The sequence below is a fragment of the Ornithorhynchus anatinus genome, chromosome 9 (genome assembly GCF_004115215.2).
Source record: "Ornithorhynchus anatinus isolate Pmale09 chromosome 9, mOrnAna1.pri.v4, whole genome shotgun sequence".
Classification (NCBI taxonomy): domain Eukaryota; kingdom Metazoa; phylum Chordata; class Mammalia; order Monotremata; family Ornithorhynchidae; genus Ornithorhynchus; species Ornithorhynchus anatinus.
In genome coordinates, this window is record NC_041736.1 from 11,921,644 (window position 1) to 11,935,969 (window position 14,326).

At 40.5% G+C, this 14,326-nt stretch overlaps 1 protein-coding gene across 5 annotated transcripts in view; it reads right to left on the bottom strand.

The window, feature by feature from the left end:
* Positions 1 to 14,326, bottom strand: part of KCNH7 (potassium voltage-gated channel subfamily H member 7) — a 312,948-nt gene that overhangs the window by 88,650 nt on the left and 209,972 nt on the right. For all 5 annotated transcript variants that reach the window (XM_029072537.2, XM_029072536.2, XM_029072538.2 and 2 more), the window contains one exon: positions 11,290 to 11,504. In XM_029072537.2, coding sequence (XP_028928370.1) covers positions 11,290 to 11,504 — 215 coding nt within the window. The remainder of the gene's footprint in view (positions 1 to 11,289; positions 11,505 to 14,326) is intronic.

Below are 14,326 nucleotides of genomic sequence, written 5' to 3' on the forward strand. Positions count from 1 at the left end.
CAACAAGCTTACAGTCTAGAGATAAGTTCAAAGTCCAAAAGCAAGGTCCCGCAGATGAAGGTACCACAGTGAATAATCAATCAATTATTTATTGAGGGTTTACGGCATGCAGAGCACTATACTAAATGCTTGGGTGAGTGCAATATAACAGAGTTGGTAGACACATTCCCCGTCCACAAGGACCTTACAGTCTAGAGGGAGAAGTGAGCAAGCTATTCTGCGACAGCCTCCTTGAAGCTCTTAAGCATTACAAACCCCAGGTTTCCTGCCTCCTGCCTTTTGTTATCATTCCTAAATCCTTTCTTGACTGGAATCTGAGGGATGGGGGAGTTAACTCTCAAATTAGTTAACCCTCAAATTCCACTGGAGATAATTCTGGGTAGCCCTGAAGGCACCTTATGTGAAGGAAAGAGATTCTGTTTTCTGAATAATCTACGAAGTACCTAACAGACCCTGGATGCTAAAGAAAAGTATTAATTATAATAGTAATCACAGTAATATTAATTCACTGACTGAAAGCCCTATTCAACTGAAGAAGCATTTTCAAAGAATTTGCCACTAAATAACTGTGAACTATGAGCCCTGTGGATTACTGATAGAAATACTCCTTGCTTAACTAGAGAATTGAAAATATGAATCGTTTTCTAAACTACCTTATAACTGTTCTTAATAACTGTGATTTCTAATAGTAGCTTCTGTTAACTTCTAGCGAATCATCAAGCTTTCAGCTAAGATCATATTGATTGCTTTTTATATGACTACCGTAATTACAACTTTAAATACATACTATTATCTCATGATCTTGTGGTAGGCGTTAACAGATTTTATCAAATAACACTGAAAGGAAATATGGCATCAGTTTAAACATATTGGGATCAGTTAAAGTGTACAGAAATAATTGGAAAGATATATTTTGACTTCTCTAATTTTTTACCAGAAAAGATTGGCAAGGGCACAGAAAACATGAAGGACCATAATTTTTTTTAGAGAAAAATGAGTTATTTTATAGAATCCCGCACTATAAATGGAAACTTCTATCTTCCAAATTGGCCTTCATGCACAATAATTTAGATCCTGTTCAATAAAACATTACCAAGGGGATTTGAATTTTCAGACCTTTAATTCTTTCATATTTAGAAAACTTGATCTTTGGCTGGTCACCTATGGGCTTAAGCTCTTGGGTTTTCCCTGCCTTTTGAGGGGTTAGGGGGAATGCATCATTACCACTGTGGTTTGTTTTTTTTCTGCTTCAAATTTGGATTTTACCATTGTGTGGAAAAGGAAATGCAATCAACTTGCCATTTCTGGATGAAATTTTAGTTAAATTTATTTTTATTTCTGAAAAATCATAAGAAACAGATTTTGAAACTCTGAGTGTAATCTATACTGCAAAATTTGACAAATGGTTTTCTTGGGCAAGATCAAAACTTTGAGACTGTTTTAGTTTTTTTGGAAAGATGCCCAAAGCGTTATTTTTGCCTATCAATCAGAGTGAATTTCCCAGGGATTTCAGGGATACAATTATAGAATGTAACCAATGTCAGAATGAACCTAAGTTCATGTGAAGATTATGCAATAGTTCTTTTCTTGGGCACCGGAGAGCCAGAACGGATCCTTGCAGAGAAATAAAATAGAAGCAAGGCATCTGTTTCCCTGTTGTTCTCTCTGGATTTTTTTTTTTTTTTGGTAAAGTATTTGTAGATTTACAGAATGGAACAAACCTATATCCAGATTAAATTATCAGGGACTCAAAATCTGTGTAAACTGCCCCCTCAGTGTTTCTAAAATCTTCTGTAAAGGCATCGTCAGAAATCTTATAGTGCCTTTCATCTTGAAACAAACTACTGGCCTTATATCAAAAGACCCAAAATAAAATATCACAATTATTGATCCTCTCACTATATTTTAAATCCCTGGCAGGAGAAAATCTCTCTCATCACAGGCCAGTGAATCTCAGCCAGTGGGAAGGACATATGCCAGGAGGTGGAGGTTGGGGAGACCAGAATGAGGCAGAGCTACCTACTTGATGAGGAGCAAAGAACGTGAGCCTGGGTGTGGTGGCAGAAGAGAATGTCTAAGTAGGAAGTAGAAATTTGATTGAGACCCTAGAACCAATGGTTAGGAGTTTTTGCTTGATGCAGAGAGCATTCTTAGCTGTTAGATGTTTTTGAGTAGTGGAGGGATAAGGGTAGAGCCTTATTTTAGAAAAAAGATCCCAGTCGGCAGAGTGAAGTATGTACAGGAGAGAGATGAGACTGGAATCTGGGAGATAAGTGAGAAGCTGATGTAGTAGTCTATCAATCCATCTGTCAACTCTATTGAGCATTTACTGCATGCAGAGCACTCTATTAAGCGCTTCGCCGAGTACAGTGTAATGGAGTTGGTAGACACATCCCCTGCCCAAAATGAGCTTACAGTCTAGATGGGAGACAGACATTAATATAAGCAAATGATATAAGCAAATGATATAAGCAAATGTACTTTAAGTGCTGTGGGGCTGATCCGTGATGTAACAAATGAATCGGGGTTCTGGCTCCTTAGATGGGGAAGGGGAGGATCCTGTAGTTGCAGAGGAAAACCCAATAGGATCTGTTGAAAGTGTGAGTATGAGGGTTCAAAGAGGAGAATCTGAGGATAATGTCAAGTCTCTGGGTTTCTGAGAAACAGAGGATAAATTGTGACTAAATCCATTTAAACATTACACAGAACTTCAAAGGAATAAAGACACATCAACATGACCTGCCAGGAGCTAAGTTAACTGAAGGAAAGGATTCTGGAGGGTAGATGAAGAGTTCACAGTTGTGGATGTATAAAACTTGAGGTTCTGGAGGGCCACTGTTTAGGGATGTCCTGGCGGCAGGAGGAGTTGGGGGACTGCGGAGAATAAGAAAGACTGGGGCCAGTGATGTAGATTTGAGAGGCAACTGCATCGGCCTTCTCACTGACCTCCCGCTTCCTATCTCTCCCCACTCCAGTCTTTACTTCACTCCGCTGCCTGGAATATTTTCCAAATCAAATTTCGGCCCACGTCTCATGAACTCTCCAATGGTTGACCATCCACAGCCACAACAAACAGAAATTCCTTAGCATTGGCTTTAAGGCACTCGATTAGCTCTCTCCTCATCTCCCCTAACTCACCTCTTATTTCAACCCAGTCTGCACACTTCCCTCCTTTAATGTCAATCTACCCTCTGTACTTCAATATCATCTATCTCACTGTCGATCCCTGGCCCACATCCTCTCTCTGGCCTGGAACTTCCTCCCTTCATAGCTGAGAGTCCACCGCTCTCTCTTCCTTCAAAGCCCTCCTAAAATCATATCCCCTCCGAGAAGCCTTCTCTGACTACCCTCATTTTCCCACTCTATTCATTCTCCCTTCTGTATCACCTATCTACTTGGATCTCTATCCTTTAAGCACTTAATATTCACCCAGCTTGCAGCAGTATCGTTATACCTTGCCCTTTCCCTGACCTGTATTTATTTCAATGAAAAACAGCATGGCCTATTGAAAAGAGCAAAGCCTAGGAGTCAGAATCCCAGCTCCTCCACTCATCTACTGTATGACCATGGCAGGTCTTCTCTGTGCCTCAGTTACCTCATCTGTAAAACGGGAATTAAGACTGTAAGGCCCATGTGGGACATGAATCGTCCAATCTGATTATCTTGTATCTATCTAACTCAGCACTTAGTAGAGGGCCTGGAAAACTGTAATCACTCAACAAATAGCTTAAAGAATATGTCTGCCTCTCCTTCTAAATTGTAGGTTCCTTGTGGGTAGGGATCATGTCTACCAACACAAATGTACTGTACTCTCTCAAGTGCTTAGTACAGCAGTCTGTGCACATTAAGTGCTCAATATGATTAATTTTTTGATCCCTGTTTGGTGCTTTTCTTGTGTCTGGACTCTTCTAGATGCTACAACTCACTGTGTAAAATCATGTTTTAATATTTTTGGTTTTTTCTAAATCAATCATATTTACTGAACACGTACTATGTGCAGTCTTCTAGACTGTGAGCCCATTGTTGGGTAGGGATTATTTCTATCTGTTGCGGAATTGTACTTTCCAAGCATTTAGTACAGTGCTCTGCACACAGTAAGTGCTCAATAAATAAGACTGAATGAATGCAGAGTACTTGAGAGGACACAATACAATAGGTAATGTCCACATTACTAAATCCAGAATTCATTACTGACTGACCCTCATGCCAAAAACACAAACATACCCAAGGGAATTCACTCACACAAGTGTAGATTTGAGGACACACCCGAGGCCACACAAACCTGTGTGCAGAAACAGACACACACACAAAAATCCAGAGTTAACACCCACTGAAAGAAAAGTGGAGAAACAATGAGATAAACAGAAACAGATCAGAAAGGCAGAGACTCCCACGGAGAGGCAGGGTCAAAGAGATACAAGCATAAAAAGAGAGGTCATAGAAATGGAAAAATAAATCTAAGGACAGAAACGGTAGGAAGTCAGGCAAAGAAAAGGAGACAGAGGCACAGACCGCCACAAATACTGAGACACAAAGAGACCTATTATCTCAGGCTCAAATCCTGAAAACATTGTTAGTTCAAAATGAGGAGAGAGAAATATATTTTGTTGCTTTCCCTGTGTATTGCCAATGATGCTTTGCACACTTTTCTCTTACGAATAACAATTTTAAAAAAACATCTACCGAACCTCCTTCCTGTGTGTTTCATCATTTCAGTGATGGTCCTGAAGAAGCACAATCCTCAAAAATCAATCATGCTCACAAATGAGCATCAGATAGCCAACTGCCACTCCAGATGATTGTGTTTAGAAGCAGTTGACTATAGATTCCATAACAGGATCACACACTTGTTTACTGGGGAATAACTTTGACTCGTTGAACCCAATTTGAAAGCATTCTATAAGTGACAATGCGCTAATGGATACAAAAAACTAATGTCAAATTAAATTGGAAGGGTTCAGGCCATTTCTAAACTCTCACGTTGCCCTTCAAATTTAATTTGAAATTTTGTGAATATCTTCCTTTCTGGCAGGTCAAGTTGATCTGCTCTGTTCTAGTTGAAGCTTGTGTAATGTTTAAATTGGCTTAGACAAGTACAGCGGGTTGTTTTGAAATTCTGTTCATATTTTAGAATTGCTAACAATAATTTTAACATACTAGTAATTTATAATAATAATGGCATTTGTTAAGCTCTTACTATGTGCAAAGCACTGTTCTAAGCACTGGGGGGGATACAAGGTGATCAGGTTGTCCCACGTGGGGCTCACAGTCTTAATCCCATTTTACAGATGAGGTAACCGAGGCACTGAGAAGTTATATGACTTGCCCAAAGTCACACAGCTGGCAGTGGCAGAGCTGGGATTTGAACCCATGACCTCTGACTCCCAAGCCCGTGCTCTTTCCACTGAGCCAAGCTGCTTCTCTAATACAAAGATGTGTAATTATGTTCTGTACCCTCAAAAATGAGCCTTTTTAATATACTGAAATATTAAGAGGGTGGCATTGACTCAAAGTAGTTCTGTGCAGAGTTAGTTGAAAAGTCTAGGTGCATCTGCACGGTACAAAGTATTTTGCAACTTTTACTGATGAAAGCTTGCTAGTTAGAGGCAAAATTGAACTAATTTGTAGAAAAAAATATACAAGAGAATAATCCTGTGCAAATTTTAGGCACTAGATGATAAGCTAAAACCAATGTGGCATCTTCTCTTCCCAGGGAAATCGGATAATATGCCGTTTTGGATTTCTTTCAGAGGAAGGTGACCATGGAAACTGTGTGGAACAACTGCAGCATAAGGAGTGGTGAGCTGGTCTGTAGCAGAAATCAGGTCAGAGAAAAGAAGGAAGGCATCTTATTTGAGATCTTCCTTATGACAGTGAAACCTGTCTAAGGTTTTCACAAACAGTTTAACAGTCGGTCATTGGAAAAAAAATTAAATGTCTTTCTTCTCAATCTTAAAACAACTCTAGACATTGAGAAGTATCGTAATACTGGAAAACGCTGGGTGAAAATACCTCTATTCAGGGATCTTGTAAGACAGACTTCTAGAGAAAATTTTAATCATTGTTCAAAGAAGTAATCACACCAGGAGTCCAATCTTCTATCTGGATTCTCACTGCCCTTAATTGACGATGATCATGACTCTAAGTCTATTATGGGCAGGGAACATCTCCGCTAACTCCATTGTACTGTATTCGCTGTACACTTAGTATGCCGCTCCGTACATAGTAATCATCCAATAAATACCATTGCTTTGGGTGGCGAGGGCATTTTCATGAGTTTTCAGAGGGTTGGCAACCTGTTACCCATAGCTGGGCCTTTAAAGGGCTCCCCTGGTGCTTCTCTCCAGGATGGGCATTATCAGCCCATTCGTAGTTTGAAAGTTCTATGTGTAGTTCCCTGCTCTCTTTCGAGGAAAGGTGCTGTATCTTGACTCAAGAACACTGCTGTTTACTTTCAGCAAATAGACTCAGAACTCACCTATCCAAATCACACTGCTGGGAAAAACAAACTAAACCACAATAGTAAGGAGAGGCAGAGTTCAGAGATTACTTTGCCCTTATTATTATGGTAATTATGAAGGGTTTACTATGTGTCAATTGGTAAGTGCTTACTATGTGTTACTATGTGCTCTAAGTGCTGCGTAGATACAAGTTAATCAGGTTGGACACAGTCTTTGCCCCACATGGGGCTCACAATCTAAGTAGGAACAGGAACAGGTATTGAATCCTTATTTTACAGTTGAAGAAACTGAGGCAAAGAGAAGTTAAATGACTGGCCAATGGTCACACAACAAACAATTGGCAAAGCCAGGATTAGAACCCAGGTCTTCTCATTCCCAGGCCTGCAGTCTTTCCACTAGGGCACGCTGCTTTTCATAACAGTTGGGTGTTTGGATAGCAGTGGGTGCTACTGCTGGGTCTTCAGACAGCATGGGGGTGGCTCAGGTTCTCCCAAGGCTTTTTGGCCAATCGAGAGGAAATTCCCGGGGAAATTCCTTGTGGAATCAGCATATTAAGGAGAATCCCCAAGGAATGTGGCAGAAGCCACATTCCCTCCATTGAACCGTTAACTGTCATGCAGAATTGAGAATGAGAATGAGAAGCAGCGTGGCTCAGTGGAAAGAGCATGGGCTTTGGAGTCAGGGCTCATGAGTTCGAATCCCAGCTCTGCCACTTGTCGGCTGTGTGACTGTGGGCAAGTCACTTAACTTCTCTGTGCCTCAGTTCCCTCATCTGTAAAATGGGGATTAAGACTGTGAGCCCCACGTGGGACAACCTGATTCCCCTATGTCTACCCCAGCGCTTAGAACAGTGCTCGGCACATAGTAAGCGCTTAACAAATACCAACATTATTGTTATTATTATTAATTGACACAGGGCAGGTCACCACATCTTGGGTGACTAATTTTCACAGTTTTAACCCATCTCTCTCATTGCCCTTAAGCCCATCCAACTCAATTTCTTTTAGGTTCTTGGACTTGTGGGATGTGGATAATTAATGTGTTTGGCCATTCAGAAACATCCCAGGTTATTAAGATTTACAAACTGGACAATTTGATAATTACTAAACACGGGAAGGAGACAAGTTGGGTTATACCAAGTCATAATTCATAAAACCTTAGAGAAAACGGCGAGGGGCATAGCTAGGAAGTAGATGACTGGAGGAAAATAAATCTTAACTAGATCACACATGTGATAGTACTTGCAATTCTTAGGCATTTAGATCATTCACCTTGAAAAAAACTCCTGCCTTTCAGATTGCACTTCAGTTTGGCCTGGGTTTTATCAAAATGATCCTTTGAGTGAAATGAATTACTTGAACAAATTTTGCCTTTTTAAAATAAGAATCTTGGAAAAACATTTATACTGGAAATACAAGGAAGCGCCATCATCAATCATCAACATCTTTCATGGTATTTTTGAGCACTTACTAAGTGTAGAGCACTATATCAATCCTATTTATCGCATACTTATTTGCAGAACACTCTACCAAGTGCTTGGGAGAGTATAACAGAATTAGCAGACATGTTTCTTAACCATAAAGAGCTTATGGTCTAGAAGGGGAGACGGGCATCTATATGAATATGTAATTTATAGTATATAATTTAAAGATATTTACATAGGTACTGTGGGGCTAAGGGTGGGGTGAATATCAAATGCCCACAGGTCATATCCAAGTGCACAGATGACACAGAGGGAGGGCGAACCAGGGAAGAGAGGGCTTAATCGGAGAAGTTCTCTTGGGGGGGATGTGACCTTAATGAGACTTTGAAGGTAGGGAGAGTGGTGGTCTGTTGTATATGGAGGGAGAGGGAGTTCCAGGCTAGGGAGAGGATGTGGAAAAGAGGTGGCTGGCTAGACAGACAAGTTTGGGGCACAATGAGTAAACTGGTGCTTAGAGGAGCAAAATGTACAGGCGGGGCTACGGTAGGAGATAAGTAGGCGAGGGCAAACAAATTAAGGGCTTAAAAGCCAATGGTAAAGAGTTTCTGTTTGATGTGGAGGTGGATGGGTAACCACTGTAGGTTCTTGAGGAGTGGGGAGACATGGACTGAACTTGTCTTAGAAAAATGATCCATGCGGCAGAATGAAGTAAGTACTGGGGTGGGGAGAGACAGGAGGCAGGGAGGTCAGAGAGAAGGCAGACATACTAATCAAGGCAGGAGAGGAGAAGCACTTGTATAGGGACGGTAGCAATTTGGATGGAGAAGAAGGGACAGATTTTAGCGATGTTGTGATGTTAGAACTGTCAGAAATTCATGACAGATTGAATATTTGGGTTCAGAATGTGATAGATATATCCCATCAAAACTGTCATCTTCCATTACCAGTGGCACATGTGTTGGCCAGGTACTTTGGGATTATAATGTCTATATTTTCTGATTTTACCATTTTCATTGAAAATCGGGCCACTGTTGCTGTCTTCTGCTGGCATAGACAACCTGGCAGTGCACATACACTAAAGGTTAGAATGTCATTTGTTACAAACTAAAAATCTTCGGATCACTATTAGCATTCAACCTTCTCTAAAAGATTTAATCAGTCATATTTATTGAGCATGCCCATGTGTGCAGAGCACTGTTCTAAACGCTTGGGAGAGTACAACACGACAATATATGACATTCCCTGCTGAAAATGAGTTTATAATCTAGAGGGGGAGACAGACATCAATATAAATAAATTACAGATGTATCCATAAGTGCTGTGGGGAGGGGTGGTGAATAAAGGGAGCAAATCAGATGGCACAGATGGGAGTAGAAAAAGATGAAATGAGGGCAGGGAAAACCTCTTGAAGGAGATATGCTTTGAAGTGGGGGAGAGCAATTTTCTGTCGGTTATAGAAAGGCAGGGTGTACCAGGCTAGAGGCAGGACACTGGGCAAGAGGACGGTGGCGAGATAGACGAGATCGAGGTACATTGAGAAGGCAGGCATTAGAGGAGTGAAGTGTGTGGACTGGGTGAGTGAGTGCTTTAAAGCTGATGATGAGTTTCTGTTGGATGCAGAGGTGGATGAGCAACCACTAGAGGTTCCTGAGGGGGGGAGGAAACATGGACTGAACGTTTCTGTAGAAAAGTGATCCGGGCAGCAGAATGAAGTATGGACAGGAGTGGGGAGGGACAGGAGGCAGGGAGGTCAGCAAGGAGGTTGACACGGTCATCAAGGCGGGATAGGTTAAATACTTGGGTGAATGTGGTAGCTACAGAGAGCGGACTGTGAGATGTGAAGCCATCAAGGACATTACATCCAACTTCCTGAACAGTTTCATATGCATCCACAAACATCATCTATATGCCACACATAGTCAGAGCTTAACAAATACCAACATTATTATTATCATTATTTCTTCCTATTAGATGTTAACAGTGAGGTCCTAGAACACAGCTTTTCAGCAACCCAATTTTCTGGGGTGGGACATGGGAGGAGAAAGGATGACACTGGGCACCAAAGTAGCTTCTGTGTGGTTTTTAATGGTATGGGACACCTCAGGGAGACAAAGCAGAACAAAAATTAGAAATGTATGGTGATGCTGTTGCTGATGCTATTGTCATAAAGATATGGACTACTGGGAAATGGCAGTTGCAGATGGGCTAACTATTCAAATGTAGAGCGTTGGATAAGTGGGTCTCTCTGAATTGCTGAATCAAACCAGTCCTAGCAAAATAGAAGACTGGGCAATTAACTGGATCAAGCCTAATGTGATAATATACACTTGGGCCCTGGCTGATTTAGTTGTGGATTTTTGACTCTGCATCATCCCATTAGGCCCATCTATTGAGAGCAAGTAATTGGCCTGTCAGTCTTCCACTACAGGTGGATTGCACAGATACTCTGATATTATGAGCAAATCCAACTTTTTGGATAGAGAGCTTCCTGTTTGCAACCCCAAACCTATTGTGTACCTCACCCACCCAATATGCTGCTTTCTAAAAAGATTTAAGTACAAGGTAACAATGTCTCTCTCTCATTCTGCCAGTCATTTCTGTGTTGCGACCATCTAGAGAGGTAAGGAAATGTAATTTACAAGTAGAATTCCAAGAGAGGTAAGAGGACAACATGCAGAACAGTTAAATAGACACATGGAATTTAGCATTACTATTGATTTCCAACTATGGTTGGAAATAGAGGATAACAGAAAGGAAGTTAGATTTTCAGTTTTCCATGTGAAATTTTACGTTCCAAATACACTGGAGATGTGTGTTCATTAGAGATGACTGGCTCACAGTGCTAACAGGCATTTGAACTCAGAATATTCTGAATGGAAGATGCCAACTACCAAACTGATTAGTTCTGCACCTACAACTAACCAGAAGAAGACTAATTTCTAAAATATGGTCATCTCAGATTTCATTCATCACTTTGCAATTTGTACAGTTAAAGGAATTTAAGTTATAGAGGAATTTGCAATGTTAAAGCCAAAAGCTTCCTTGAGAAGCTATCCAGGATAAAGATAAATGCCCAACACACTGAGTTATCAGGATAACTTCAACAAAGACCAATAATGAACAGGAATTACTTCATGAACACGAGTTACTTCATTTTAGTTTTGGCTAAGACATGATAATAGTATATACTTTACTTTTCTGACATATCAGAGCAGTGTACAAAAACTTGAGATAAACAGGACAGAGAGAGAAGGGGAAGAAGCATCAATTGATGATTAATACTGAATGAGGAAAAGATATATTTCCTCTATATTCTAAGAAAATACATTTCCCCATATGGCAAAGAAGCTTAATAACAGCATCAAGAAAATAGTCAAATGAAACTGGTGATAGAGCACATCTTACCTGGGTAACTTTCTCCGTCACGTTGTGTGTTCGATCTTTAACCTTAGGTGCAATAATGGTTTTCTCAGAAGAAGGAGGCGATGTATTCTTTTTTTCCGTTTTGACATCTGAAAAGTTCAGAGTGAGCTGAGGAATCTTGTTGATGGTGCTGTACTTGTTGAGGTTTGAATCAGAAGTGGATCCCAGGAGACTTGACTTGATATGATTAAAAGGCCCTAAAAAAATGGGGAAGCATTTGTAACAGGTGATACCATAAAGGAACAGAGAAAAACAAGAAATCTCAAAAGGAGGGCTCTTGAACCATGATAAGAACAGATCTCTACCAGTCAAGACTAAATCCATTCCCTTGTGATCCAAACATAATTTTAGCATCATTTTTGGTCTTCTTGGAGATGGACTCCGAGTATCCTAGGATGGAATTTAGTCTGGGAACTGGGCCCATGTAACAGATGGCAAATTTAGACATTAACATCCCTCCCTCAAGAAAAGGTTAGAGTAAATTAGGAAACCAACTGACTGCCATTGGTCAAGTCCTGGCTTTGAAAGGCCACATAAATATCCCATGATAATCCAGAGATACCATGTCTGCTATTCAAGGGAGAACTTCCCAGGAGAAATTAGACATGGAAAAGAAAACAAGGGATCATTCAAAGTAGATTTTCATTTTGGTCTTCTTTTCTCCCCCAATTCTTGGACTCCTGGTCTCTACTGGACAACTCTTGGCCATAGGCTGGGGACAAGCAACAAGCCTCCCTAACACTCGACATTCATTCAGTCTCACAGATGGTAGAAAGCAGAAAACAGGTGCTATCCCTGTCCTGGACAACTAGATTTAGTTCAGTAAAGGCTACCAATAAATTGGGGGTGGGGGGAGCGAAATTAGGGATATAGCTGAGGCAAAGGAAAAGAGGATTCAATCACTTTAAGAACTTTCACCTGCTTCCCTCTCTATCTTCTGGCTTAAGGTTCAAAGGGTATTTTTGAAGTCCTATTGTCTAAATGAGAAACATAGATAGGAAAAGTCTATTTGATTATAGCCTTAATTTCAGATAACAACAACCAATTGTGAGTCTCTTGAGACCCAGGAATTTGTTGTAGTAGCTACATCTTCTACTTGAGAGATAAAGCCAAAAAAAGGATGAATTTTAGTTCCTTCTGTCACCTCTCCTTCACTGCTTAGTCCAGCAGTAGGTAGGTAGACTGTAAACTCCTATATAAGCATGTAAGTTCCTTGAGGGCAGGGATTGTCTCTGATAATTATAACTTCTAAGAGCTTAGTACAGTGTACTGTACCAATAAGCACTTGGTAAATATGATTGATCAATTGAATAAGATGGCTGTCCTCAAATTCATGAATAAGATGGCTGTGTTGGACTTTGGGTTGGCTTTACCTGGAAAACCAGGGTCCACAAATCAAAGGCTGGGTCCAGTGCTCTGCTATTCTCTGCATCCTTGGTGGGGTGGAAGCATATTAAGCCCCCAGCACATCTCTTCTAATGGCAGTAAATCCCTGGAAGGCTTTTTCCAGTCTCAGTAATGCTAAAAGGCATTATTTGGGGCATATCAAAGTCAAAGAGAATTTCAACTGCATTAACCTGTTTACCTAATTGGCAATCATAATGTACACTGTCTGATTTTTAAAATGATTTTCTTGAAATCAAAGACTGGAAGAATGTGGTGAATAGCTTGCCCTCCTTACAGAAAAAAAAAATACCTTCCTCTATTTTTGTGTCACACCACATCACTTAGGCACATAAACTCAGCTGTGCAAAGATGAATGAAGTACATTTTCTTTTTTGTTTCCTTGTACTGTATATACATCAGGTGTTTTATATCACAGTGATCAAACAACACAAAATGGCAGCACTGCTAAAAAGCAAAACAAAAAACCACCCACCACTCAGGAATGCAGCACTTTCTGATTATAATTAGGGAAAACTGCTGCAATTTTAATTACAAAATGTTGAAGTGATTTGAGCAGAATAGTTTGGTTAACTTAAACAATGTGTTTCATGAGCTGCCTTTCTCTTCAGTCCCTGAGCTTCATTCACAATGACAGCCTGGTCCATCAGTGGGGTGCATTTCACTGTGGAATCCTCAAGTTTATTGCTTGGTATGCCTCATCTGCATATAGATTCTGACTCCCTTTTCCATTCATGTGACAAGGATTGTAATAAGAGCAGAAAACAGCACCAAATTAATCTAGTCTCATGACAGGCTTCAGAAAGTAATCTCATTCTCTCGGTTTTTATCGAGGTCCTCACAAGCAACACCAATTTATTACTACTACAAGCTGTAGAGATTGTGTTTTCTGTTCTGGTAGGTTTCTCTGGCCACATTCCAACTTTGGGACAGTTTCCTTCCCATCAGCGAAGTCCAAATGATGTAGGCCCTCCTCCTCCCAGATTACTTCTTCGGATCAGTCTTATCCTGAGCAGGAATCTTGGTAAGGCTTAGCCGGGGTGAGGGAACACAGTACCTAAAATATCAAACTCCATTCCTTTCAAACTCTGATTATTACAATGGGGTCTGCAGAACAGGAGTTCCAGAGGTGTGTTGGGTATGAATTAGGGTGACGATACGTACGCCTTTTCCCGGTTCAGTGCTGGCAGGGACTTGAACCAATGACATTTACTGCTGTTGGGTCAATTGGCCAGTTGGATTCTAGCTCTCCATTCCACTTGGCTGGGTTCCTGCTTTCAGCCATTCCAGATGACATTAATCTACAAATTTAATTATCTCCACTGAAATTAGAATAATTTATTTATACTATCTGGACTCAATCAAATGAGACCTTTGAAAATCAACAACCTGTTTTATCTTCCACCTTGTAGAGCATTACTCCTCTCCCCTTAATTCACATGGGAATATTTCATTAGTTTCTTTCCAAACCAGAGAGATATATGATGTGTCTTCCAAACTCTACCCCAACATTAACTAAACAATCTTTCCTATGCTATGGAACGGAATGTAAGTATTCCTTTTATTCTCATGTCACAGATGAGTAATGTGACACAGAGAGATTACCAGGTCAAAA